This window comes from Orbicella faveolata, unplaced genomic scaffold (genome assembly GCF_042242905.1).
Source record: "Orbicella faveolata isolate gen_17 unplaced genomic scaffold, um_ofav_v1 contig_12, whole genome shotgun sequence".
Lineage (NCBI taxonomy): Eukaryota > Metazoa > Cnidaria > Anthozoa > Scleractinia > Merulinidae > Orbicella > Orbicella faveolata.
In genome coordinates this window covers 10,702,253-10,727,213 of record NW_028301539.1, presented here as the reverse complement: position 1 = coordinate 10,727,213, position 24,961 = coordinate 10,702,253, and the positions used below count along the sequence as shown (strand labels likewise).

At 37.2% G+C, this 24,961-nt stretch overlaps 4 protein-coding genes across 8 annotated transcripts; all 4 read right to left on the bottom strand.

The window, feature by feature from the left end:
- Positions 1-3,468: 3,468 nt before the first annotated feature.
- LOC149116595 (uncharacterized) lies at positions 3,469-7,676 on the bottom strand. 3 transcript variants are annotated; one of them, XM_089282366.1, is made up of 5 exons: positions 7,507-7,676; positions 5,869-5,913; positions 5,218-5,268; positions 4,656-4,817; positions 3,469-4,583 (listed from the first exon to the last, which is right to left on the bottom strand). In XM_089282366.1, the coding sequence occupies exons 1-5, from the start codon at positions 7,586-7,588 to the stop codon at positions 4,156-4,158; spliced, it is 768 nt and encodes a 255-aa protein (XP_089138492.1). In that variant the 5' UTR covers positions 7,589-7,676; the 3' UTR covers positions 3,469-4,155. The 3 variants fall into 3 exon arrangements, with proteins under 3 accessions (XP_089138492.1, XP_089138490.1, XP_089138491.1); XM_089282364.1 differs by having other exon boundaries at positions 3,469-4,817; positions 7,507-7,675; XM_089282365.1 differs by lacking the exon at positions 5,218-5,268 and having other exon boundaries at positions 3,469-4,817.
- A 5,015-nt stretch (positions 7,677-12,691) lies between these two features.
- LOC110061899 (uncharacterized) lies at positions 12,692-14,858 on the bottom strand. 3 transcript variants are annotated; one of them, XM_089282376.1, is made up of 3 exons: positions 14,645-14,858; positions 13,235-13,271; positions 12,692-13,198 (listed from the first exon to the last, which is right to left on the bottom strand). In XM_089282376.1, exons 1-3 carry the CDS (start codon positions 14,724-14,726, stop codon positions 12,961-12,963), a joined length of 357 nt encoding a protein of 118 aa, XP_089138502.1. In that variant the 5' UTR covers positions 14,727-14,858; the 3' UTR covers positions 12,692-12,960. The 3 variants fall into 3 exon arrangements, with proteins under 3 accessions (XP_089138502.1, XP_089138503.1, XP_020624422.2); XM_089282377.1 differs by having other exon boundaries at positions 12,692-13,195; XM_020768763.2 differs by having other exon boundaries at positions 12,692-13,271.
- Positions 14,859-22,331: 7,473 nt separating this feature from the next.
- On the bottom strand, positions 22,332-23,658 carry LOC149116594 (uncharacterized). The gene has a single exon (XM_089282359.1). The coding sequence runs from the start codon at positions 23,534-23,536 to the stop codon at positions 22,388-22,390; it is 1,149 nt and encodes a 382-aa protein (XP_089138485.1). The 5' UTR covers positions 23,537-23,658; the 3' UTR covers positions 22,332-22,387.
- Positions 23,659-23,704: 46 nt separating this feature from the next.
- Positions 23,705-24,745, bottom strand: LOC149116593 (uncharacterized). Its single transcript, XM_089282355.1, has one exon. The coding sequence runs from the start codon at positions 24,659-24,661 to the stop codon at positions 23,705-23,707; it is 957 nt and encodes a 318-aa protein (XP_089138481.1). The 5' UTR covers positions 24,662-24,745.
- Positions 24,746-24,961: the final 216 nt, after the last annotated feature.

Below are 24,961 nucleotides of genomic sequence, written 5' to 3'. Positions count from 1 at the left end.
AACAAGATTGCTTTGGTGTCTCGCGACATAAACACCAAAGCAATCTTCTAGCTACTGTATCTATTTTTAGGCTGTGTTGGTTTGACGGAAATCACGAGAATGCCCCACTTTTTCAAAATTACAGTTTGAATTTGATCCATAGTTGCATGTCGCATCGAGCTGTACGAGATGGGTGTCGTTGAAGTCTCGCTGATGGCTTGATTCGAACTCAATGTTTAAAGAAGTCGGTTTGGCACATTATGAAGACATATTATAAGTAACAGTAGGTTTGATTTTGCAGAGATTTTTCGTTCCTGTTTGATTAATTTCCAAAGTTATGTTAAAGGTAGTCGTTGACAATGGCCGTCACGGGCCTTCGTTTAGGTGAACCGAGAATTCCCTAAAACACGAAAAATTTGAAAGATTTGGTCGAACGGATTGTGGTTTTAGTATAAGTACATGAGTGTCTTGTAACACATAAAATATGAGCGAAACTTTTAAGAGTTAATACTAATTAACAAAAATAGTAATAATAATAATAAAAAAATAATTAAAAAGTAAATGACACAAAGGACTTGCACTAGGCCCACAATGGGCGACAAATGTAATTGAGACACCTATAAAAAACTAAACTAAGCAAGCAGTTATTAACGACACTTGAAAATTAAAGTAACTAGCTTGCAATAGTAGGTTAATGCGTGGAGTCTTTTCGAATGCAAATGGTGTTTGTCTCTTTTTAATGACATTCCCCCTACACGAACCTCCATTGCAAGCTAGTTCCAGTTCATTACCGAGGATGCGAAAATGGTCAATTCCTCGCTTGCCCCCAGACATCCAATCCAAGATGGCGTCCTTTCCCTCTAGGGTATTAGACTAAGCCATTTACATCGAAACTACCATGCATTAACAAAAACTGAAAAATGATGAACAGAGAAGACTAAAAATAAAGTACAGTAGGGGGTATTATACACAAAACACATTTTTTTTAGGTTGTTTTAAACCTCATGTGCACAAGCATCTTCCATGGATCGAGGAGCCCCTTCCCCCACCTCCCATGGTTAGGAGGGGGAGGAGTAGAGATGTTCGATACAATACGCATCAAAATGTTGTTTTTTTTGTTTTACAAGTAACATGAGCTCGCTCTACAAGGTGATATATATTTGTTGTTTATGACGTCACATGCACCCAGATTAGTTCTGTTCTCTAGTCGATGCGAGGGGGTGAGGGAGGTGTAACATTCGAAACGAAAATTTCTTACTGGTGACGTAGGTCTACTGCGTCAGTATGGTGGTTCTAATTAACAATTAGACCCGTAGCCCTTGCGGGCTATGGGTCAATAGCCCATGAGGCGAAGCCGAATGGGCTATTGAACCGTGGCCCTTGAGGGCGAAGGGTCTAATTGTTTTAGTATCACCCAACTAGTCGGACAGAAAAAGACAATAATAAAGTTAGCAAATGCAAGTTCAAGAAATATTTATTTGGGAAAAGCGTCACGCTCGATTGCGCCAATTTCGCTACTCGAGGACTATTACTAATAGACCTCTAGTAGCGTAGTCAATTAAAATGTAGGATTTGCATTAGTCCACTAGTTGGGTGATACTAATAGCTGTTACTTGATGTTTAAAACTGAGCAAAAGACATCCAGCATATATAAATGGGAATTGGCTTGAAAACGTTTGTTCAGATACCTTTATCTACCAACATATTAAATTTATCAAGCTGTGACGTCCCCTAGATTAAGTTTAAGTTGTTAAATGTTAAAAATAAGTTTAAAACAGTTTCCAGCACTTTCCAAGACGTTCATGTAGATTTCGATGTAATATTATTACCACTCTATGTCGTTTGATGCCAGAATCATGATAAGAAATAACTTCCCAGTCATTGGTGAACATGCTGGTGTCATTTTCTTGGCACAATAGGTTACCATAGCTACCTATGACCTGCTAAAAACACCCTCAATTTGAGCAAAAAGCGCTTATAACGCAAGAACGAGCTTAGTGACCCCAAGTTTGTTTATTATCGAATTGCGATAAGCATGATAAGATGCAACTTTTTACAAAGATTAAAAGTTTCTGTTATGAGGGTTCAGGCCCACCTAGCATTTTCGAACCTTCGTTAAGTTGCATCCTATCATACTTATCGCAATTCGATAATAACAAAATGGGAGTCACTGGGCTCGTTTTTGAGTTAGAAGCGCTAAAAGCTAAAATTAAGGGTTGATTGTTGCTACTTGAGTACCAATGACTGGGTATTTGTCTGACACCATTATTGTAGGATATCTTGTTAAACAGTGGTAGTATTGATCGATAAAAGTATAGCTGTTAGAAACGTGCTGGAAACTGTTGCCAGCCTCCTTAAGCCGAGTACAGTGAGTTCTATGTCATATGAAGCTCTTCTGTACTCGAAAATATCACAATAATTCTGCTCAGATACTTCAGTTAGTGAGAATGAAGGACTCAGAAACATTACCAGTCGCTAAGCTTGAGTCACTTGAAACTGCAGGAAATCAACGTCTAAAAAGTACTCAAATATGGGTTATTACATTTGAAAGCAATAGGTTAAAAAATATCTAGTTTGAATACAATATCCTAAAGATTTATTTAAGAGCTATCACAAAATTTCTACGTATACCAGTTGCATTTCCGTTTCTGCTCCCTTTAATTGACATACTTGCAGCTGATTTAAAAATAGCATTCAAAGTAGAGCTATAGCTATAGCGGTCAAACGTTGCGATTTTCCTTGAAACTAATATGCAAAAATTTGGTGTTGCAATAGGCCTTTCCAGCATTCCAACAAACAATGGTGCCGAGTCGCGGTCAGGGTGAATAGAAGTAAATGCAAATGTATGAAAATGCCCACCCCAACCTCGCTCTGGTGCTATTGTTCGAACGCATGGAAGTGGAATGCGGAAAAGGTATATTATTTGAAAAAAAAAAAAAAAAAAGAATTTTAGCTGGTGGGTCCAAGATGGTGGACAGTTTGAAATGTATGACATCAATGTTGCGTTATAATTGCATGATTGACATGTGCTGATCAGTAAAGTAACAGTTTTGGATGTTTTACACAACACATACGCTTGAATACTATTAGTTGAATACATGTGTGGCAGCACCCCACAGGCTCACCAACGAAAAAAAGTAAGCACAATAGATTCTTTGCATAAATGGCCGTTACATTTGAATAACAATACTTATAAATCCTAAGCGTCACATTCATGTGAAAAACATGCGTCTGGAAACATAAGTAAGAGGCTAAGGATGTATAAAGTATTGTTCAAATTTAGGCGCCACTTATGCAAAAGGACTGTTTTTTAAGTATAGGGTTGCATAGGCAAATCTACAGCAAATGACGTTAAGATATGATTAACACATAAATTATTGTGTGGGGCGAATAACGACCATTACAAAATTCAAAACTACAGAGTAAATCACTGGGAGGGAGAAGTCGTGGGTACAGGAAGAGGGTTAAGAAAAAAAAGATGAGTTAAGATATGATGACAAAACTTTATTTAACCACGCTGAAACATCCTTTAGTCCTACAATGTCGATTCGCACGTAAACTAACTTGGTAACTAACTAGCTGACACAGTCAATTACAAAATAATATATTTAAGATACACAAAAATATGCTTTTCAAGGATTCCAATCTCTGGTGTTTGCGGCTTCACGGCCCTAATGCCCGGAAAAAGCCATCTACCTTCAAGGTAAAATGTACTTTGACACCAAAGTTTACCGTAGAGTGGTTGCAAAAATACATAAATGAAAAGTTGGGAAGCAGATGAAAAGCACACTTGTTTTAAAATGAAAACGAATTACACGTGTTACTGAAATTACTAAAAAGCTTAAATTCAGTTCTATAATCCTAGTTAAGGTCAGTTTTTATTAATGTGGCGCCGAATGACGCCCACACATTCATTCCATTTTCAAGATTGCCGAAAGCCATTACATAGCCAACTATCCAATCAAAACTCTAATTGCGGTCGTTAATGCACACTAAATAATTATGATCAACAAAAACTGCCAGTTTAATTATACCACCTTTGTTGCAACTTCTACGCCTTAAACAATTTGCGTTTTTCCCCATGAAAGTTGTAAAATATTTTATACATAGAGGGCATTGTGGATTCTTAGTCTCAGACTAGGTCGGTATAGTCCTCCACTTTATAATTACACTAAGCTATTTTTTATAGTGGTGAAAGTCATGGTACATATCGTATATTTCTTTGAGATAATCGTCAAAGGTATCATCTATTTCAGACAGTTCAGTTTCAGGTTTTTCCCCTTCATCACGATCGTCGATTTCCTCTTCGGCTTCCTCTTCGCTGTCTTCTTCACCTTCATCACGATCGTCGATTTCTTCTTCACCTTTCCCTCTGCTGTCCTCTCCACCTTTCTCTTCACCTTCATCACGATCGTCGATTTCTTCTTCACCTTCCTCTCCGTTGTCCTCTCCACTTTCCTCTTCACCTTCCTCTTCACCTCCCCCTTCACCTTCCCCTTCACCTTCCTCTTCACCTTCCTCTTCACCTTCATCACGATCGTCGATTTCTTCTTCACCTTCCTCTCCGCTGTCCTCTCCACCTTCCTCTTCACCTTCCTCTTCACCTTCATCACGATCGTCGATTTCCTCTTCACCCTCCTCTCCGCTATCTTCTTCACCTTCACCTTCCTCTTCACCTTCCTCCTCACCTTCCTCTTCACCTTCATCACGATCGTCAATTTCTTCCTCACCTTCCTCTCCACTCTCTTCTTCACCTTCACCTTCTTCTTCGCCTTCCTCTTCATCCTCATCGCGATCGTTGATTTCGTCTTTGCTGTCTTCTCCGCCTTCCTCTTCCACTATAAAATAATAATCCAGAATTAAACAAGTACTAAAGTAGGACGTTACTGAAGAAAGTAATTGTGACAAAAAGTTCAAAATGCACATGTCGGGGCACGGTTGCCATGACATCGTGGAGAGTTGTCTCGTCAAGACTAGCCTGAAGCCCCTGAGTTGCAAAACTCCCTCTGGCTATGTGCGTACTGGACAAGTGGCAAACAAAGTTATTAATAATTACACACGCTATAGTTTTAGCTTTGCTACTTGCTTTCCGAAAGTTCTCGAAGGAATAAATGACGTACATTTTGCGATCAAGAGAAAGTTCTCTTCATAAGCAAATTGAAAGCACACAATTCTTCCAAGAAATTTTGATTAGAATTGAAAGCAAGCATGCTGAGAAGTTGTGAAAAAAATCTTTACCTTTTTCATTGAAGATTCTTGCCAGATCTAGCATTTTATGAATGTCATGGTCTGTAGAAAATACGGTATAAGAATTCAGTACACGTCTTTGAAAGGTCAACTTACTATATAAATTTAGCAAAGGCTAAAAGTTGAGCTCCTGATTACAATACGTTAACGTGGTTTGAGCCTGCGATAAAATCAAAGACCTGTACCTGGGAAGCTGTTTTGAGATGAGCCCGGGATATGGTCAAGTGATACTAGTCAGCGGAATTTCAGAGCCGAGCTGTTCCTAATTTGCATAAACCGTAATCGGCCCGTGGGAATTACGGCTGCAGATCTCGCTCTTAGCCAATCAGAGCGCGCGTTATATAGGCCACAGGCCAAAGCTACACAATAAAAATCTATAAGGAAAGGTCCTGGGAACAAGGTTATTGCAGAGTGACATTTTCACTTAACAGTACATGAAGGGACGTAGGAAAGGACGGACAATCACGTGACAACCAATTCTTTTTAGCTCGATGGGCTACCAAATTTTCCAAGCAATTGGGCTCCGCTTACACGGCTTCGGCGCACAGGAGCTTAGCTATAAACAACTAAGGAAACAATCGTTTCAAGAAGACTTTGTTACGAGTACAATTAACGTAAGCTGATAGGTTATGAAAGACTCACCTTTTTCATCGAAGAATTTTGCCAGCTCTAGCAGGTTATAGTAGTCTATAGGAAATACGGTATAAGAATTCAGTGTACGTGTGCTAACCATCCCTCTAAATGTCTTTGTCTCTGATATTGTTTCCTACTTTTATGTAAGAATGATATCGTTTTTGAACGACCTATACATACAAAAAAGAGGCATAATGTTTGAACTTAAAACCATAAGTTAAATCGAATAGTATAAGGTGAAAATATAAAGGCGAAATATAAAATATCGAGGCAGTATAAATTTGAAGACATGAGAAAAATATATTACAAAGAAAACCAAAGATTGAGTACTACTATATAGTGATTGTTGATGTTAAATTTTCCCACAAAATCTTCCATGAAGTGCAATGCTATAAACTTCCACTTTGAGCATGGAGCTTTTCGTTTTTTTCACTGAATCATGGATCATGTAAGAACTTTGAAGATTTCGGTTCGGTGAAACCAAACTTCCTTATGCTTTAATTCTGGCATATTTAACCCTTGGCGAGCGACTTACGATAAATACGTTTAATTTCACGGTGTTTATTGAGAGAAAAAACAAAAACAAAAAAACAAAAACAAAAACAAAACAAAACAAAAACAAAACCAAATAAGAAACATTGCAAATCACCTTTTTTTCCGAAATTCAGTGCGTATAATTTTACTAGAGAACATTACCATTTGAATCAATTGAATTCTAACGCGTGATATTTGTGTGATAGAAGTGTACAACGTGACCTGGTGTAATTAGCTGTTAACTGTAGGGCGTTGATCTTTTGACCAAATGGCGTTATTACGGTATGATGCGTTGGCCGGTCTACTTTCAAAATTATTTCACTTAAAACTGCGATCTTTAGCTTACTGACAGGAAAGCGAGGGTAAATGCGAACAACGTAATGGTAAAAACTCAGCGAGAGTCACGATCAGTGTCATGAATCGAAATGATACCCGTCAAGGACATTTCTCGAAGAAAAGTTGATTGGGTGTGTCATCAGTAAAGAAGGACTGCTATGTAGTAGTCTCCGTTGACTCGATGGTCAAATTTTCTTGAAAATGTTGGTTCAGCGTGTATTTATTGCTTGCCGGAATAATTGTTCAGGGTGTATCGCCGACTTGTCGAAACCCTCACGCTTTGTATTATTTGTATTACGCTTTGTATTGTCTGAACTAGTATCTTAGCATTCTTTCAAGAAAAAGTAATTTTCTTAACCTGTTATGTTGTCTCTTTCTTGCATCAACATCGACGTCTTGTACCGTATATCACAGTATTGCTGCCTTATATATTTTATAACATCAGGAAGAATTGGTAACTACATTTTACACTATAACGTGACACTATTTGGACAACGTGCCATTTAGAGCGGAAGATATTGTTTGTTACTGGGAAGCGAAATCCTTTTGTATTTCTTGCAGAGCAGTGGAAGCCACCAATAAGAAATCAGTCTCTTTAGAAAACAAAACATTATTTGCTAAAATTATTCGCAAGTGAGCTATGTTTTCACCTTGCAACGATTTTTTTTTTTTTTGAAAATTTTGTCGTGCAGAAACGTATTAACTGTAGACACTAATTTTGTAACTTGCATTTGGTGTCAATTAAGGGTAAAAAAATATTTCACTTATACAACTTACCATTTTTCTTAGGCAAAGGAACACCAGACAACTGTCCCACAAGAGCCAAAAGGCACACAAAAATCGAGGTTTTTGATGTCATCTTCTGCAGCTTGATCCTTCTTCCACAGCGGTTCTTCGAACAGTGATTGTTGCCCAACAATTTATGGACCAAGGCACTGGTAATAAATTATCCAAAACAACAACGCGATAACATGTGGGGCTCCAATATCAGCTGATAAGTCGTGCAGTACAATATTACATGTAGAACGGTCAAACATTCAAAAGGTGTGCGTGGGGATTTAGAAAAACGAAAGTAGTCGGCCTTAATGAATATTTCAAGCGCATTTTACCCATCACGCAAAAATTTCTTGTATGTGTATTTTTCTCACTTTACACATGCAAATAACAGTTAATATTACTCATGTTGTTGCTTGCTTAGTGGACGCTAGGGAAAAGGCTTAAGCTGTTTCTTATTGGCTAATTTTTAGAATAACAGTGGTGTATCGGAAATACTGTGAATTCCGTGTCCAAGAAGGCAATATTCCTTTCCAAGCGCTTAGATTGTCTCTGTAAAAGCATTGAAGGGTGTCTAAGAAGATGTTAGCCAATAGCTTTTTCGGCTTTGTATCTGAGGTTTATTCTTGATAATGGTCTTGGAGAGTTAAAAACACGACCGAGAAATACTAGCGGTCGATTACTATAATGAACACATATTTGTTTCACATTATTCAAACACCACAAAACAAAGTACGATTACCGCAAACAAACGATACTATAAAGACGACTATCCAATTGCAAAGAACAAATTAAAATGGCATGTTCCAATCGATGTTGTATTGGATCGCAAGTGATATATTTTTTCTGTAGGATGTTAGCAGCTCAAGCGTTTAAAGATAAGCACATTAGTAAGTGCTCTTGTTCATGGTACTTTTTGGTTAAATTCTCTGTCTTTCTTTCTTAAGGAATTAGACTTTCTTAGTAAGATTTTCTCTCTAAGCCAGAGTGTGGCGCACAGTTAAATGCCTCTTCGATTTTCCAAATGTTATCATATGCATCCTGACTGTTCAACCGACTGTCGCCTCAGAGACGGTGTTACTATATCACACAACAAAGCAAAACCACACACCGTTAACCATTTTATTTAGTTGTGATTGTAAGATATAAACTGTCTGCAAGGCAGTCAACAGGCCAAGGAAATAAAGTTCTAGAAAAATCGACAACCGTATAGGCTGTTATTTATGTCTTACTTCCAACGAATTTGTCGAAATTTCCCTGGGCATTTGAAATGAAGTGATTGACGCAATACAATACAATACAATACAATACAAACGCGAGAAAGAAATCTGGGAGTTAATAATCCTATATGAGGGTTTACAAAATGTTGTTATTCAGCGGTCAGTTGGTGGCTTCTAGTACCCGATAATGATCGCCGAGTACAAAATGTGCGAATGGCGGTTAACAGAAATCAAGAAGCTGATACACGTATATTTATTTGTTTTGTTAAGGTAAGTTAAGGTAAGTTCCGCAAATAGAAGTGAAAGAGACTGGTTACTAAGAAGCAAACATGCGGGAATGGACAAGCGGCTAAGGAACAGGTTCAGCACAGAAAATACTCTTAAAGCCTTTACTACAATTTTTTTTTTTTTTTCTGAAACACTGATAATGCAAAATATTTATTAATCTTAATAGCACAATTTACTTTACTAAAAAAGCACTTGTGGTAGAGAGCAAATTAAAGAGCGACAGTGAAGTGTAGAGCATTGTACGATGGTTGCTGTTTCTTGGCTAATAAAAGTTAATTTCATAGCAATCAATTAAGTGTATTGAGAGGGAAAGGATGACCCTAAAATCAGTTATCCGAGTGACATTTCTACGCCAGACGGGACGTCAATGGTCCTGAAGCGACCAGCTCTGAGGCAGCATGATACATTTCGCAGCGTACGATTGAATGTATAATTATATAATTGATTATATAGTTATATAATATATAATTGAATTACTTCCCTTTTTATCTCGTTCTTTTTGCACCTGTATTATTCCTAGGTTTATATTCTCTTTCTAAAAACTGTTATATTGTGCGAACATAAAATTCAAAAGGCGGCGTTTAACTACATTGCACAAATATTGTTTCAGAAATGTTTCGACCAACTTCTAGAAAGACGCTGCCATTCTGGCGCCTCCATGATATATTATTGTTTTCTGGGGCTGGGGCGTTGCTTTGCAGTATTTTATATATTGATTTGCTGGGCTTATGAGTGGTAAATCGGAACTAATATCGTTCGCTTTTTATACTGTCAAGCTTATAAATTACTTGCCAGCTAACCCATAATTTACAAAATAATCTCCTGTTCCCCCACTGAAGACATCCTGCCGAAGTTTATTGCTGCTTTCAATTCGATTTTTGTTCAATCAAAACAACAACAGCAAAATGTTTCTAACAAACCGGGAGGGACCGCGGCTCTCACCTCATTTTCAAAACGAGTCTCGGTGCGCAACTTTAATTTTCATAACGAAATGAGTTTTTCTTGCGCGTTCATTGTCTTGCAGATAAACCATTTCGATATGAAATTTTGTGCACTAGGACTCGTTTTGAAACAGAGGTAAAAACACGGAAATGACACATTTCGATATATTTTCACATCGAATTTAGTGGACGTATAAATGATTTCTTTTGTTTTATTCCCCTAAGCCTAGGCGCCAAGTGAGAATTCAAATATGTCCAAATTGGCCTATTTTAGACATACATTGCAACCGCTAAATTCGAAGGATATTTAACGGAATTAATGGCAAATATTTTGACGTTAGTGATGTTTGTTTAACATTTTTAAAGGGGCAGCCGTTATTTGTGTATTTATTTTTTCTCCACTTATTCGTTATGATTATTGTTTTCTGATTGGATCTGCATTTTATGCCCCTAATTTACTAACAATCCATCAAATTAAGTAAAAACTTGTAACTAATTCATCAGTAAAAGTTTACTAATTTTAAAAAGTCAGAATCAAAAATTTCGTTTCCTCAAATTTTGATGATATAAAACATTTTCCTATAGAAGCTGAGCTACTACTGTTCCCTAGACCCGTTCTTCAACGTTACTTAATGAGAGTGGTAAATTTAAAGCTCAGGCCACTAATAACAAACAAATATTTAACCAGAAATCGCGGTCTTCTCAACCATGTTGCAGTTTTTGAGTTTATATTTTGGCGTTTGGTGGAAATATTGATAAGAGACGGTTTGGCAATGACATATATGGAGAATAATATATGGGCGCGCGTAAAGTTGAAATATACAGATATATGGAGATATAACGCCGAAAGGTGAAGAGATATTCCATACCCACAAGCAACCATGTATTATTTTGTTTATTATATAAGCATACCGATAACGACGTTTTTTTTACTATTTCCCGAAGATTTCCGACCACTTTTGGAAGATTTTTGAAGGTCATCCAAAAATTGTGCTTTGGCCACAGGAACATTTCTGAACATTTTTCGAAAATGTCTGAAGATTACCGAAGATATCCCAAGATAACCGGCGATTACGAAAGAATTTTAAGGAAGATCCGAAGCTGTTTCGATTATACACTAACATATTTAAGTACAGTTTAAGGGTCAAACATGACATCAGTTAAGTCATTAATATCTTCATGTCAGGATATGGAAAATACGCCACCCGAGTCCCCGGATGAAGTTCCATATGAATCTTTCGAGTGGTCTATTTGAGAAAACAGATGTCGTCGCAATCACGACACATTAAAATCAAATGTTAACCAAAAAAATATGTTGTCAGTAGAATTCAAGAGACGTTGACTTCTGAACCTTCAGTTTCCTTCAAGCTCCAAGAAACCTGAACCTTGAGGCTCCAAGAAAGACCAAAAACGGCCGGATGAAGAGGGTTACATTTATAATTAATAGCCGACCTGGACCTCTGCTCCTTTCTATTTAATTCGTTAACTGATAGGTCTCTTATAAAAATCAAATGTGCATTCGAACTGAACCTAGGCCTGGAGCTTCGAATTTCAAGATTGATTGAGAGCCACTGGTAGGACCGTGCATGAATAGGTTTGCATTGATTTGAAAGGCCAGATCACTTTGAAAAGTAATTAAACACTTCCCAAAAATATACATAAAAATTATGGTAAACCCAGTGTTACAAATAAATTCACGAATTTAATTCGACATTTTCTAGAAATCATTGCCAGGAATATATTTTGACTTGTATTCAATTAGAAGAATATTGAAAATTGTTGTCATTGAAGGATCCTGCTATGGTCACCAATACATAGCAAGAGAAGGTTTAATTTACTATCAGCGTAGACAGAAAGAAATAATGTTTTTTTCTCCCGATTGAGATGCGAAGGTGAAATAAGCATTTGCTGGCACGAGGCACCACGTCGCCTGGGTACCAGGTTAGATGGCGCCTCTGGTGTCCTGGGGCTGCAAAATCAGTGTTGCATGCCTCCAAAATGTTGCCAAATCAATGTTGCATCCTCCAAAATGTTGCAAAATTAATGTTGCATGCCTTCAGAATGTTGCAATTTGAGAACTGGAACCTAATTGAAAACTGTTACACAAGAAATATTAGCAATGCCACATGAAATTACAATGAAGTACCTGCCCAGAGGCCTTATTTTTATTTTTTCCTTTATACTCACAATCTTTTCTGTTTAAAATTTGACTTATTTCTCTGAGATTTGGGGTGTCTAGCGACCCAATTTAACTCCCACCCTCTTAATCGGCCACTGGGAGATCAAATTTTGAGGAAACTATAGGGTAGGCTTACTGAAAGATTTAGGGTGAAGGTTATTTAACGAAGTTGTGAAGAAAGTATCAGAATGAAGTTGACGTAAGCTTGCTTATGGGTGTACTGCACGATACTTTGCTAAACGATATTATGAATATTTTCTGTTGGAATTTACTAATAGACTCTAGGAAAGTAAGATGAGTTGATGCTTTTCGACAGGACGTTTTGCCATAAACCAAATTTTTGTCGACTTTAGGGAGGAGTTTCTGGACGAGCAAAACAAAATGCAGACTGGTGCCTAATAAAACAGGGGGTTTAATGGAGAAGAGCACGAAGCACGATTCACGAGTGCAAAGCGTGGAGCGTAGGGACCGGAAATAGACACGTAGAAATAGCACTGTTTATGCTCTTCTGCCCCCTTGCAAGGATTGATATAGCTGTATAGTAGAAATGACAAACTCAATTTACTCGTACATACTAGTCTTGACATTTATTTATTTCTTTTTCAATTTTATCTTAAAAAATAGCTAACCAATCAGACAATAATTTAACTTCACGTGCCTAATGCAGTAAGTGATCGACTTGTGATATCTGCGGGTTTCGTTGGAGAGTGCAAGACAGTTCCTTTTCGTATTCATTATCCTGATTTATGCACGTGTCCACTGATTTTCATATGCATATTCGCATGTAGACTTTAGGTAGTTTAACTCAGTCGTCGTCATCATCCTCCTCCTAATCATCGTCGTCGTCATCATCGTCGTCGTCATCATCATCGTCATCATCGTCGTCGTCATCATCGTCGTCATCATCGTCGTCATCGTCTTCCTCTTCCTCTTCCTCCTCCTCTTCTTCCTCTTCTTCTTCTTCTTCCTCTTCTTCCTCTTCTTCTTCTTCCTCCTCCTCCTCTTCCTCTTCTTCTTCTTCTTCTTCTTCTTCTTCTTCTCCACTTTCCTCTTCTTCTTCTTCTTCTTCTCCACTTTCCTCTTCTTCTTCTTCTTCTTCTTCTCCACTTTCCTCTTCCCCACTTTCCTCTCCCTCTAATTCTATAAAAATTATTGAATTTTTAATATATTGTTTAACTTGTAAAAGTTAACAACAAAAAGTTTATTTGCTCTTGGTGTCACTTAAGTCATTATACACGTGATTAAGTTGTGTTTGTTGGTTATCATGATTAATTTACAATATTCACGGTGGGCTGAAACAGAGCCCTAAATCTTAGGATCCTCTAACGAACACGAAAGTTCACTAACTTAAATTATAGGAGTAGCTTTGTTTTCGTCACGTGCGCCTTCAGTTAACAGTATGCTTACATTTAATCGAGGTAATTGAAACCTCAGCTTCTCAAAGCACAAACGAAATTTGTTTATATAAAAACATTTTTTGTTCCATTGTTTGGACACCCAAACCTCGAAGGCTGTTTTTGATCTAAATACAGCAAAAACGCCACAGGAAATGCGATAATATTGTTGAAGTGACGTCAGTAAACGGAAACACATTTTCTAGCTGGAAAGGGTGTGGGTTTACAAGTAAGTGGTCTCTTGTAAGCCCACTTAATTCTGAAAAAATGAGGTGTCGCAAAACCTCTGTTTATGTGAAAAGCTGGTCTAGAGCTAGTACAGGAAAATTAGAAAAAAAAAAAAATGTTAAATTTTTAATGGCCTGTCTTGTCCCGAGGCAGCGGGTTTTCGTCATAATGGCTCTGTTTTTACTTAAGCTGTTTGATGATATCATGAAAAGACAAATGAAATGTGAAATTTGCTCGTTATACATTACCCTTTAATCAACAGGGATATTCATACAACCGGCGACAGAACATTCTAGTTTACCATAATTTCATCGAAGTCTTTCTTAAGCCATTAAAGGATTGGAGCTTGCTGTTTTTGAATTTGTCATCAAATTAAATTTATTGAAAGTTCGATTGTTTATTAGCTGATTTGCTTTTAAAACTAAGCAGATCAATACTACCATGTTGCTCTCTGTTGGCATGTGATTTTTAAATAACATTTATAACGTATTGTGGTAGTTTCTCTAAGAGTTTCAATTAAAATGTTCTGAATTACTGAGAACAAGACGTTTTCCATTAGCCAAACTTTTTAAGCACTGCAAAACTATATGCGCGAAAGAAAGGGTTTCAAACGACTTGCTACTAACTCAAATACTACAAAGAAATGTTCGCTGAATTTAAACCTTGCCGGACTTTCAACGTGTCCAATACCTAAAATCAATTTAGTTAATCGTATTAAAACAGTTAATATCTTTAGTTTTGTTGATGTAGTATACGTTTCATTTCTAAACACAACGTATCATAAAAAAAGCCTGGGGGTATGATGTTTGTCAAAAACATTTTTCAGGTTTAAGTATTCATTGCGCGTAGGGACATTTCAAAACGCAATGACAAAATCTTTTTACAACTTACCAACTTCCTGAGGAAAAGGAGCAGCCCAAAGCTGTCCTGATACAACCAGGAGACATAGGATAACCAACAGTTTTGAACTCATCTTAACTTCTAGCTTATCTGGTCCTCGCTCCTTTCTTTAGCTGCACAGTAATAACATAAACTTCTAGAGTCCACAATTTATAGGCGAAGCGGATGGAATTTGAAATCCTTAGCGACAGTGCGAGAATGTTTGTGGTTGCTAATATTGGTAAATAGTATTGATCATCTAGTATTTTTAAGATCAAAGTGGGTGTTTTCCGACAGAATCTTCTGCTGAAGTCCACAACACTTATTCACCATAGCAATAAAACAACAGCGTCATGATTCGTTTATTGTTAACTTCTGACCTACCAACCCGCTACATATGCCCCAAAATACGCTGAGGACGTTTGTCATTGCTTTTTTAACATGTTAATGTCTGAATACTTTTAAGAGCGAATGTCAAGCTTACGTAATATTCTGATCTTCTTCGTAAGTATTTGTTGATTACAGTTCAACGCTCAAGCAATATATTATTGTCGTTACTCTTGCTGGCTAAGCTCACGGAAAAAGATATATTAATTTTGATTGGCTCGGCGCAGAGTTGAAATACTGTTACTTCCTTCAAAAGTATGACAATTTTCCTGCGTTCTTATGGTGCCACTCAAAGCATGTGCCTAGTGCATGATGCGGTGAACTATGTAATGCACGCTAGGAACCAAGAAACGAAAGGGCCCATCCTTATTTAGCTTCTTAGACTCGGTCTCTTAATCAAGTATGCTTGAGTATAGATAAAAGTTATTTTAAAAGTATAGTTTGAGGGAATCGTAAAAACAAGCTCAAGCATAATAAGCGAAAGAAAAAAAAAAAGAGGAGGGGAGGGGAGTGGTGTTTAAAAATAAAATTTATATCGTTTACCTAATTTAAATGGGGTATACTAAAGGTATTAATTGGTGTTAATTCCAGGTGCGGATTTATTTTTTTATGGTTTTCAGCAGATTTTCTACCTTTTTTCATTTGCCATATACTTGCTCAGGCAAACTCGTTCCCGGGTTTTCTCCTCTTTTTGTCTCCTTTTTCCGCGTCAAGGGAAAAGACGAAAGTACTTTGTATGGTTCCAAGGCACAAATTAATGATGAAAATGTTATTTGTCGTGTTCATGAACTTTTTGAATGTTGGAAAATCTCTTACAAGCTCTACAACCTTTTTTTTCCCCTCCATTTGTTTACTCTGCGACTAGTCTATGTGACCTGGCGGCAGAACATAAATCTTGCCGCATCAGGCCCACTAAATCCGTTCGAAATTACATCATTTCAGTGTGTAATATCAATGTGTTTCAGTTGGATTTTGAACCTACTTTTCTCGCGAAGGTTAGAAATACGAGGTTTTCAAACTCCGGATAACTTGTTAATCCGGAGGTAACTATCGCAAGGTATTTATGCTCATTTCTCGTGTTACTTGGGGATAATATTGGCAGGAGATAAGCACGTGTTGTATGCCTGGAATAGTGTAAGTTATTATTATTTTTTTTGATTTTCGAAGTGGGACAGAATTGGGAAAACGTTTTTTTGCACGACAAACGTGATCGAGTAATATTGACCTATAACTTTCAGCAAATTTGTACTCCTCTTTTCTTTTTTTAAGATAGTGATGAACAATGAAAGCACGTTTTCCAGAAACACAGTTTGTTTCATCTTAACGATGTTATTACTCCATAAAATATAACGCGCGCTCTGATTGGCTGAAACAGCGTGCTTTAGCATACGGCAGATGCTCGGATTGGTGACGGTTAGCTGGCTTTCAAATTTTTGCTTTGGAATTTTGACAAATTGGACCCGAATTAAACATCCCCTGTGACTCAGACAAACGCAATGGAAATGAGCTATTTTTCCGCAGTAAATATGGCTGCAAGGAGACCATTGTTTAAAAAAAAGAAGTGTTAAAGCTGTGCTAAAATAACAAGTTTTGCTAGATTCCGACAAAACATCTAGCGAAATAAGCAAATTATCAGCTTAGCGAATGCTTCTATAAAAGACATTATAAATTATTTCTTACAAAGGCAGAAAATTATACTTAAGAAGTAAAACAATAACAGAAAACGCCAATTGAGCTGTCGCTGTTTATGATGAGAATCTTTATTTTTGTAGAAATGCTCAAACACTTACATGCAGTGTACGTAGTAACGCTCGTTTGCTTACTAGCGATCTCCAGTCATCTTAGCGAAGTGAACCTCAACAATTTCGTATCAACGTTCACCCGACGAGTGATCAGTTGAAAGCTTTCTCTGATATTTTCTCCTGTATATATACTCGGAGTAGTACCAGTGGGAGCAGTTTGGAGCAGTCCAACTTTGACGCTAGTTCGGGCAATCTTGCTGCAAACCGTAATTAAAATGTAGCTTCTTTCAAATATAACTCAGCATTTCGAATTTTCATCCGCAAGCTTTGAGCTGCTTGTTTCGTGATTTCCATGGAAAAAAGCACGTTTTCATGAGCCACAATGCGGCCGGATTCCTCCGGACTAAAAATATCTAGATCCTTATTTAAAAAATTAAACTAAATAGTGATTTACTTTGAGGCGATCGTTCTTCACTCGAAAGCCATTCGAAACCGAAAGCCTAGCTCAGTAAAGTTCAGTTTGTGATTGGCAGCTGTTGTCTCGTTAGCAAATCAAACTATTTGAAATATTCTAACAAGGATTGCTATTGGCTTATTTTAATTTAGCGCGCTTTATCAGAGAACAGATGCACGCTGACGCCCCTTTTATTCGTTTAAAGTTTGGTTTCAAAAGTCAGGTGAATTTGTCGGGATTTTTCATCATAAAACAAATAACGAGGCCTGGGCTGTGCTCTGTTCTGTTGCAAAGCACTAAGGAAGCGGTACATCACTCAAGAAGTAAGGAGAAACACTCTCGTCTTTCCCCCTACACTTCTTTCGTGCTCTACCGCCTCCTGCGTGCTTTACAACAGAACAGAGCACAGTCGAGGCCTCTTTAATTGTTAATTATTATATGCTCACAAAAAAGCATAACTTTCATCGTCTTGTTATTTTTTTTTTTCTTACATTATTTTTCACTCAGAATCCAAAATAAAAAAATGAAAACACACACACACAACCTTGCCAATGGTCTGGTATTAGAAGTGTCAGGAAGTGACGGAAGCAGGAAGAAAAAACTTCAACTGTTTTTTTGTTTTTTTACTTTTATTTTTGCTTGTTGAGTGCTGTCGTCATTTCTATAGTGCTTCCTCTCTATAGCTTGAAAGTGCTCGATAGTAAAGATTTTGGAAATGTTGTTTATTCAGAACACTTTATTTTACATTGGTTAAATTAGATAGAAATGAAAGTGAGGCAGGGAGGGAGGAAGAATCCAGCGTCCTTAATTGTTATTGGAGTGTTATTGGTGGTATTATCTAACTAGCTAGGTAAATCAATTTTTTCCAGCGCAAGGAAGTTAGTTTCTCTATTCTCAGCTTCGTTTTAATGAACACTAGCTTGTGACTCTCAGCTGTTTGGTCTACTGAAGACTTGTTTTGTAACGACAAAGTGTTAGTCTCTGTGTTAGTTTGAAGTAAACTATAGCTCCGTACGGGTAAACCCGGTTGCTGCTTCATAAAAACTTGGATTTGAATAGCTTTGTCGAAATTTTGACTCGTGCTGATATCGTGTTTTCAAAACCGAAGTAGAATTCATCACTATTTCAACGAAATCATTTAAACTAGGAAAAAAAGCGATGGGTACTCTACACACAACGCAGCGTTTTCTGTTTGCTTTGACAACCAGACTGTATTAGCTTTATTCCAGTTTTGATCTCCCTTTTGGTCAATATAACAGTTACTAATAATAAATCAAGAGTTAATTCCAAATGAATGAAAAACAGCTTATTGACGGACTGTTTCAACAGAATCATTTAAACTAGAAAAAAAAAAAAAAAAAAAGCGATGAGTACTCTAAACATAACGCAGCATTTTTCTGTTTGCTCTGACAACCAGACTGTATTAGCTATATTTCAGTTTTGATTTGGCAGTTGCTAATAATAAATTAAAAGTAATTCCAAATAAATGAAAAACAGGTGCGCAATCTGAACGTGTCTAGTTTTGGGTAATAGGTAATAGAGTGCTTTGGAGATGATGATATCGCATCAGTATTAAGTAGGATTGTGTCGGAAAAGATGATAGGTATGTAGCTAGGCAAGGAGATGGCTTGAAGCTCCAAAGGACAAAAACAGATTGACAGTAGAGCGGGAATGTCAAAGTTCACTAGGAACGTTTGCCGAAGGTCCAACTAATCAAGACGAGGATGGGAGGACTTAGCGTGAAAACCAGACTAATTTATCACCTCAAAATGCTTGCCACGGGGAATGAGGAAAGGTGCCCAGTCATGTTGTTCAAACGATATCTGGAGCAGCGACCAAGCGAAATGAAGAAAAGCGATCCATTTTACCTCACTGTCACCGATAAGCCAGTTTCAAGCGTTTGGTACAAGAAAACTCCAATGGTAAAGAACACCTTTCTCCTGCAACTTTGTGTACTCCCGGCCATTATAATTTACAATTTCAGTCACTCATGTAGCGTCACTTGAACATCACCGGGAATGATGCCGTTCAGAAGAGCACAACTGATACACACGTAAGGTGAGGATACAAGCGTATCTTCATCGAAGAATCAGATTCTGAGTGATCAGAAAAGCGTTTAGAACGCTTTAACTTTGTTTGAAAAAGCACTAACATTATATTTTCAAAGTTTAAAGTTTGTTGGTAGGCCTGGTTGTCAGTGTCCTGTGGCGTTTGTGGTGATTAATTCTTTGTCAACATTAAATGACTCCCTATGACAGATTACTCAAGAGCGCATTCAGAAATTCAGTTATTTTTCTCTCTATTTCATCTACATTTAATCACAGTGGGTCCTCGTAAAATTAAAAAAGGAACATCACTTGTGTTTTCAGAATTTGCGCAAATTGCCCTTGTCGCTGCGCGATTCGGGAAATTTCAGCAAATTCAGCAAACACAAGTGATAATCTTTAATTTTACAAGGCCCCATGCGACTACCTACACAAACTAATGAATACAAACCAGTTATATATGGATAATACGTCTTCGTTGATAATAAATTGTTATACTTGTTTGGTTCTTACTTGGTATCTTAGTTATCGGTGATTGACGAGCTTTTTTACCTTGTATCTCTTTAATGTACTTAATTCACATGACCTTTAGTCAACATGTTGCTCTGTGTGGCTGTCGTGGTGAGCTAATCCTAATCAAGTTAACTCAGGAAAGCTTTCGTAGGATTCTGAAATTAGTGCATCGCCTCTTGTAACTTGCTGTGACATGTTAGTTAAATAACCATTCCAGGAATGTTCTGTATTGCTTTAATAAAACATGCATGACCGGTTGTCCCCGAGGTACTAAACACCAATGTGTGCTATTGATGAATTGAATCCCTATATGCAACTGATAGATTTACTCAGCTGGTGAAAACAGTCACCAAATTTACAAAGTTGGTAAAACAGTCACATCTGCGTTCATATGTTACATAACTTACAATCAGTCGCTAACCACAAACTTGAAGATTTAGGAGTGGATTTTCTGAAAATTCACTTCAGCTTGCGTCCAGCTTTTTTCTTTCTTTTTTTTTTTTTCGTAGATCCTATAGCCTTTTTCTCAATTAAATACCTCTCGGTCCTTTTGCATTTTGTTTTACTTGATTACTAACTACTTGAGAGTGTTTATCATATTCTCTCAGACACGGCTGACCATTGCAAGGAGTGATTCTGAAATTGTGAAAACGACCCTTTTCATCAAATGGATTACTATTTCTAGCAGAACGTTGTCATAATATAATAACCGTAGCTCAAATTCAGTTTCGGTACTTTACAGACGAAAGAACTTCTGCTGTTCACATTTCCCGAATGGGCCTTATTTAACCCCTCAGCGGGCTTTTCTATCCCATAAAAGGGCTCAATAATTTCCAAAATGGGCTTTCCATCCTCAAAATTTAGCCCATTTAACCTGCAGGGAAATTGTTCTTTCCCCAAATGGCGCTCACAAAGTAAATTTGTAAAATGGAGTTTCTGACCTTTCATTAGGCCAGATAAACACGTACTTCGAAAGTTGTGGAAGACTGAGAAAATACATCTAGAGAAATTCACTTAAGTCTCATGAGTTTCTCAATATTGAAAACTGAAATCAATTTTCAATTTTTGAATTCGCTTAATAAATTTTCGATTTTCGACTTAAAAGGAAATTGAAAATAGAATCGATTTTTTTTTAATACTTGTTTCAAAGGCATATTGATTTCTTGTAACGATAATCTATTTTTCACTCATATGAAACTTTAGAAATGGCAAAATATTGTTAAATAAAGCAATATTTTAAATTTAGTATTTTAAATATCAGTGGTTTTCTACAATATGAGCACGAATCGATAAATAATAATAATAATATTTAAAAAAAAAATGAAAGGCAACATTTCACCTTCGTTCTAAATTGAAAATGAAATGGAGGAATGACTCACGGACCGACTGTGGCAGTAAGAGGAATTTCTTCATTTTTTTTTTTTTTTTCCTATTCATCATATAGCATCCAAAAACAGATGAACATGGCGAACTTGCGGTCTCGTAGTATGTTGTAACTCTTGCCGTTGTTCTTTAGATGGCGGTCTAAGGAGCCTTGCATAACAGCAAGGCTATCTGGCTCTTATTCATCTCCGTTTTGCTTTCTTATTTCTGCATAAAATCAGCAAAGAACGTCTTCAAGCTCGTCATCGGGAATCTCCGTAAGCTTTCACACTTCGCTTCGCTCAGCACGCCACAGGTCAAACACTTTAACCCAGGTTTTTGTACTTCTTTGAGTGTTCTTGTTCTGATTATTCTCCGTCATCTCGAGTAAATCCGTAGCATCTATCTCTGGAAACCTAGCTGAAGGCTTCATTTGAAAGTTTGAGACGTCAAAAAGGTGGAGCCGAAAAAAGAAATTATATCAAAACATAATAAAACTTAGCGAACTACAATGGCTCGCTGACGTTTGATGGCAGTGATAATAGCTGTAACCTGATTGGCCAATACTCGGTTCTTTTATTATCTTGACAATCGATTGGTTGATGGAAAGTGTCTAGATTTTTCTCAAATTGGACAGTTTGCTCAAAGCTAAACTAAACGTTCGAGCAAACTATCCAATTTATGTTAAATTTGGACAGTTTGCAAAAATTAAGAAAAAAATAGATCTGTTGGCAATATTGGATTTTGATGCAGCTATATAATTACGAAAAAAATGTGTAAAATTAAATTTTCCAAAATTAAACGAAACAAAATAAGCTGGTATCAGCTCGAAAACAAAAACATAACAAAACAAAACAAAACAAAAAAACAACAACAAAACGAAATTAACCGCCATGAGTGAAGGCTTGCAACTAAGAAGACTGGTCCATTCCTTCAAGTCGTTCGCCATCAGTTCAATCACATAACTGTGCCTTACGTTCTAATTCGCTTCGCTCAAACGAACGTAAATCATTTTACCCTTAAATTCCCGCAATACAAACAAATCACACGAGATATATGGTAGGATGCGCAAGCGGATACAAAACAGTTTATTATAAGATAGATAGTTACTAATACAGAGTGGACTGCAAAAAAAAAAGAAATTACAAAGTTGTTGTTGTTGTTGTTTGTTTTTGTTTGTTTGTTGTTGTTTTTTTTTTACAATTTTTTACACACTACTGTATGGAGAAATTAATATACGTTCGATAATGCATTACAAACCTAAATACTTAGTTACTTGTAACCTGTTTTCAAGGCTTTCTTCAACATACATATCCTTGGCAGAATCAGATTTCCATCTACCATGTATTTTAAGAAGTCTTTGTGGAATCGAGTTACTACTATTACGTACCGCAGATGTAATACCACCGGATCTTAAACTATGAAGACCATAATCACTAGGGTTGAGGCCCAGCTGACTTAAGGTATCCCTTAAGATATCTCTACAGGTAGTATAAGAAATCTTTCCACTTCTCAGGGTATAGCTAGAACTACAACGGTGAAAAACAAGCGGTCTAAATAAAGGGAGAGAACTACATAAGTCAATACCAGATAAATCTAAATACCGTTGTAAAACACCAACAGGACAGTACTTAGACCTGGATGCACTAATAAAGACGAAATTCCCTTCCCTATAAACATCTGTCTTACTACGAGGTACAAAGATTCTTATATAATCGCTGTGAAATTTAATATGCTTAGGAACAATATTGCATAATTCGTCGTAACGAAAAAATCCTGCAAAAGCTAAAGAGCATAACGCAGCGATACGAAGATTCTTTAAATTAGCATCTTTCTTGTTATGAGTATCTAAAATACTCCTTATGATGTCTGTGGTAATAGGCTTCTTTTTCATAACTGGCTGTGATTTCTGACGTTTAGCAGATTCGATAATATTCCTGCAAAATTCACTATCCAAAGGATTACGATCCAAACTAGGGACAAAAGAATGTAACCATTTAAGGGCAGCATGGGCTAGAATTACTGAGGAACTAGGGGTGCAAGACTGCTGAACTTCAAATAAATATAGAGAAACAACACTAAGGGGAAAAGGTAACTGCATGTTGAAATGTCTACTTTTAGACCACTCCAAGAACTTTCTAATAACGCGAACGTAGGCTTTAGTAGTTGTATCCGCCCTGGACTTCAACATAACTTTTAAAACCTCATAAACGTTGATTGAAGAAAATTGTTGAAAGCCTTTCCAGGAATTACTTGATAAGATTACCTGGAAAGACAAGAACAAAACATATATAATAAAAGAACAAAAAAGAGCCGTATAAAAATCGATCATTGTTGGGGCCAGTGCCACATAAGACGATAGACTATTGAATGGACCACTGCCCCGTAAATCAAAAACCATTGATTGGGCCAGCGCCACATAAATCAACTATACGCTGTTTAAGACAGCGCCACATGAAATGACAGACTATTAATTAGGCCAGTGCCACATAGATAAACAACATATTGCTTTGGCCAGCGCCACCAAATCTAAATAATCATTAGGCTAATGGACACACCGTCCAATAGATTACTCAGTAAATTTCAATCTAAAGGCAATAATATTTCCTGTGAAAAGACCAGACCCTAAGAGCGAATTAAGGTTTCTTCCGCGGGTTAGAACCTCATTCGCGATATGAATACTGTGAGCCACAAGATAACTACTATACTTGTGTGTAATTAAAGGCCAAAAATGAGCCGAAGGCCAAAGAGGTACAACGAGCGTACCAACGGCCCGCTGAGATTTCAAATAATGCAATACGCGTGGGACGATACCAACTGGAGGGACTACTAGGCAATTTTCTCCTCGAAGAGACTGAAAGAAAAAATCAACACCCGAAGTATTGGGGTTCCAAAACCTCGAAAAATATTTGGGGAGCTTGTGATTATAATAATTGGCAAAACAATCAACACTATGCGGGCCCCACCGGCCATCAAGAAAAAGAAAAAATTCTTCAGTAATTTGCCAATCATCAGTATCAGTTAAACGACTTATATAATCAGCTTGCTGATTCGAGGTGCGAGGGATCCATTGCACTTCTAAATGAATCCCCGATCGAATACAAATATCAAAAATCCTTCGGGCCATCTTATGCAAACCTAGTTTCATGCTGCCCACATCAACAATCTTAGCAGCTGCTTGGCTATCAGTAAACCACTTAACGTGTGATCCTTCCAACACTGATTGCAATGAAAACTCAATAACAGACAACTCCCTCCACGTTGAACTTTGAACTCTCTCGTTCTCCGACCACATTTTGTGGCACACAAAATCATTGTTAAAGTCAATAATTGCTCCACCTCCGGTAGCACTGGCATCCGAATATACAAAATAACTAGGATCTTTACTTACAAAGCAATACCTTGAGTTGATCTTAACCATATTTTCCTTCCAAAAATACAGTTCTTCCTTGCAGTAATCGTCGAGACGGAATATAGAATCCCAGTTATCTTTGCACAAGGTGGACAAGACACAATGTCTGGTCATTATCCTGCCAATGTTACCAACTACAGGCCCGGTGGAAATAATTTGACCTGTGAAGGAGGCCAACTCTCTGGCAGACACTTTAAAATCGGCTTCAATAAAATGATCAATTGTATTGATGATCTTAAGAATTCTTCTTTCTACAATTTTTAAAGTACCCAGTGCAGAATTCCAGGTTATACCCAACCAGTCCAATACTTGGGTGGGTTCTCATACCGATTTGTCTTCGTTAACGACAAAACCCGCGTTATACAAATCCCCCCTTACAGCTAGGGCCTTAGTGCGACAACTTTCTCTATCCTG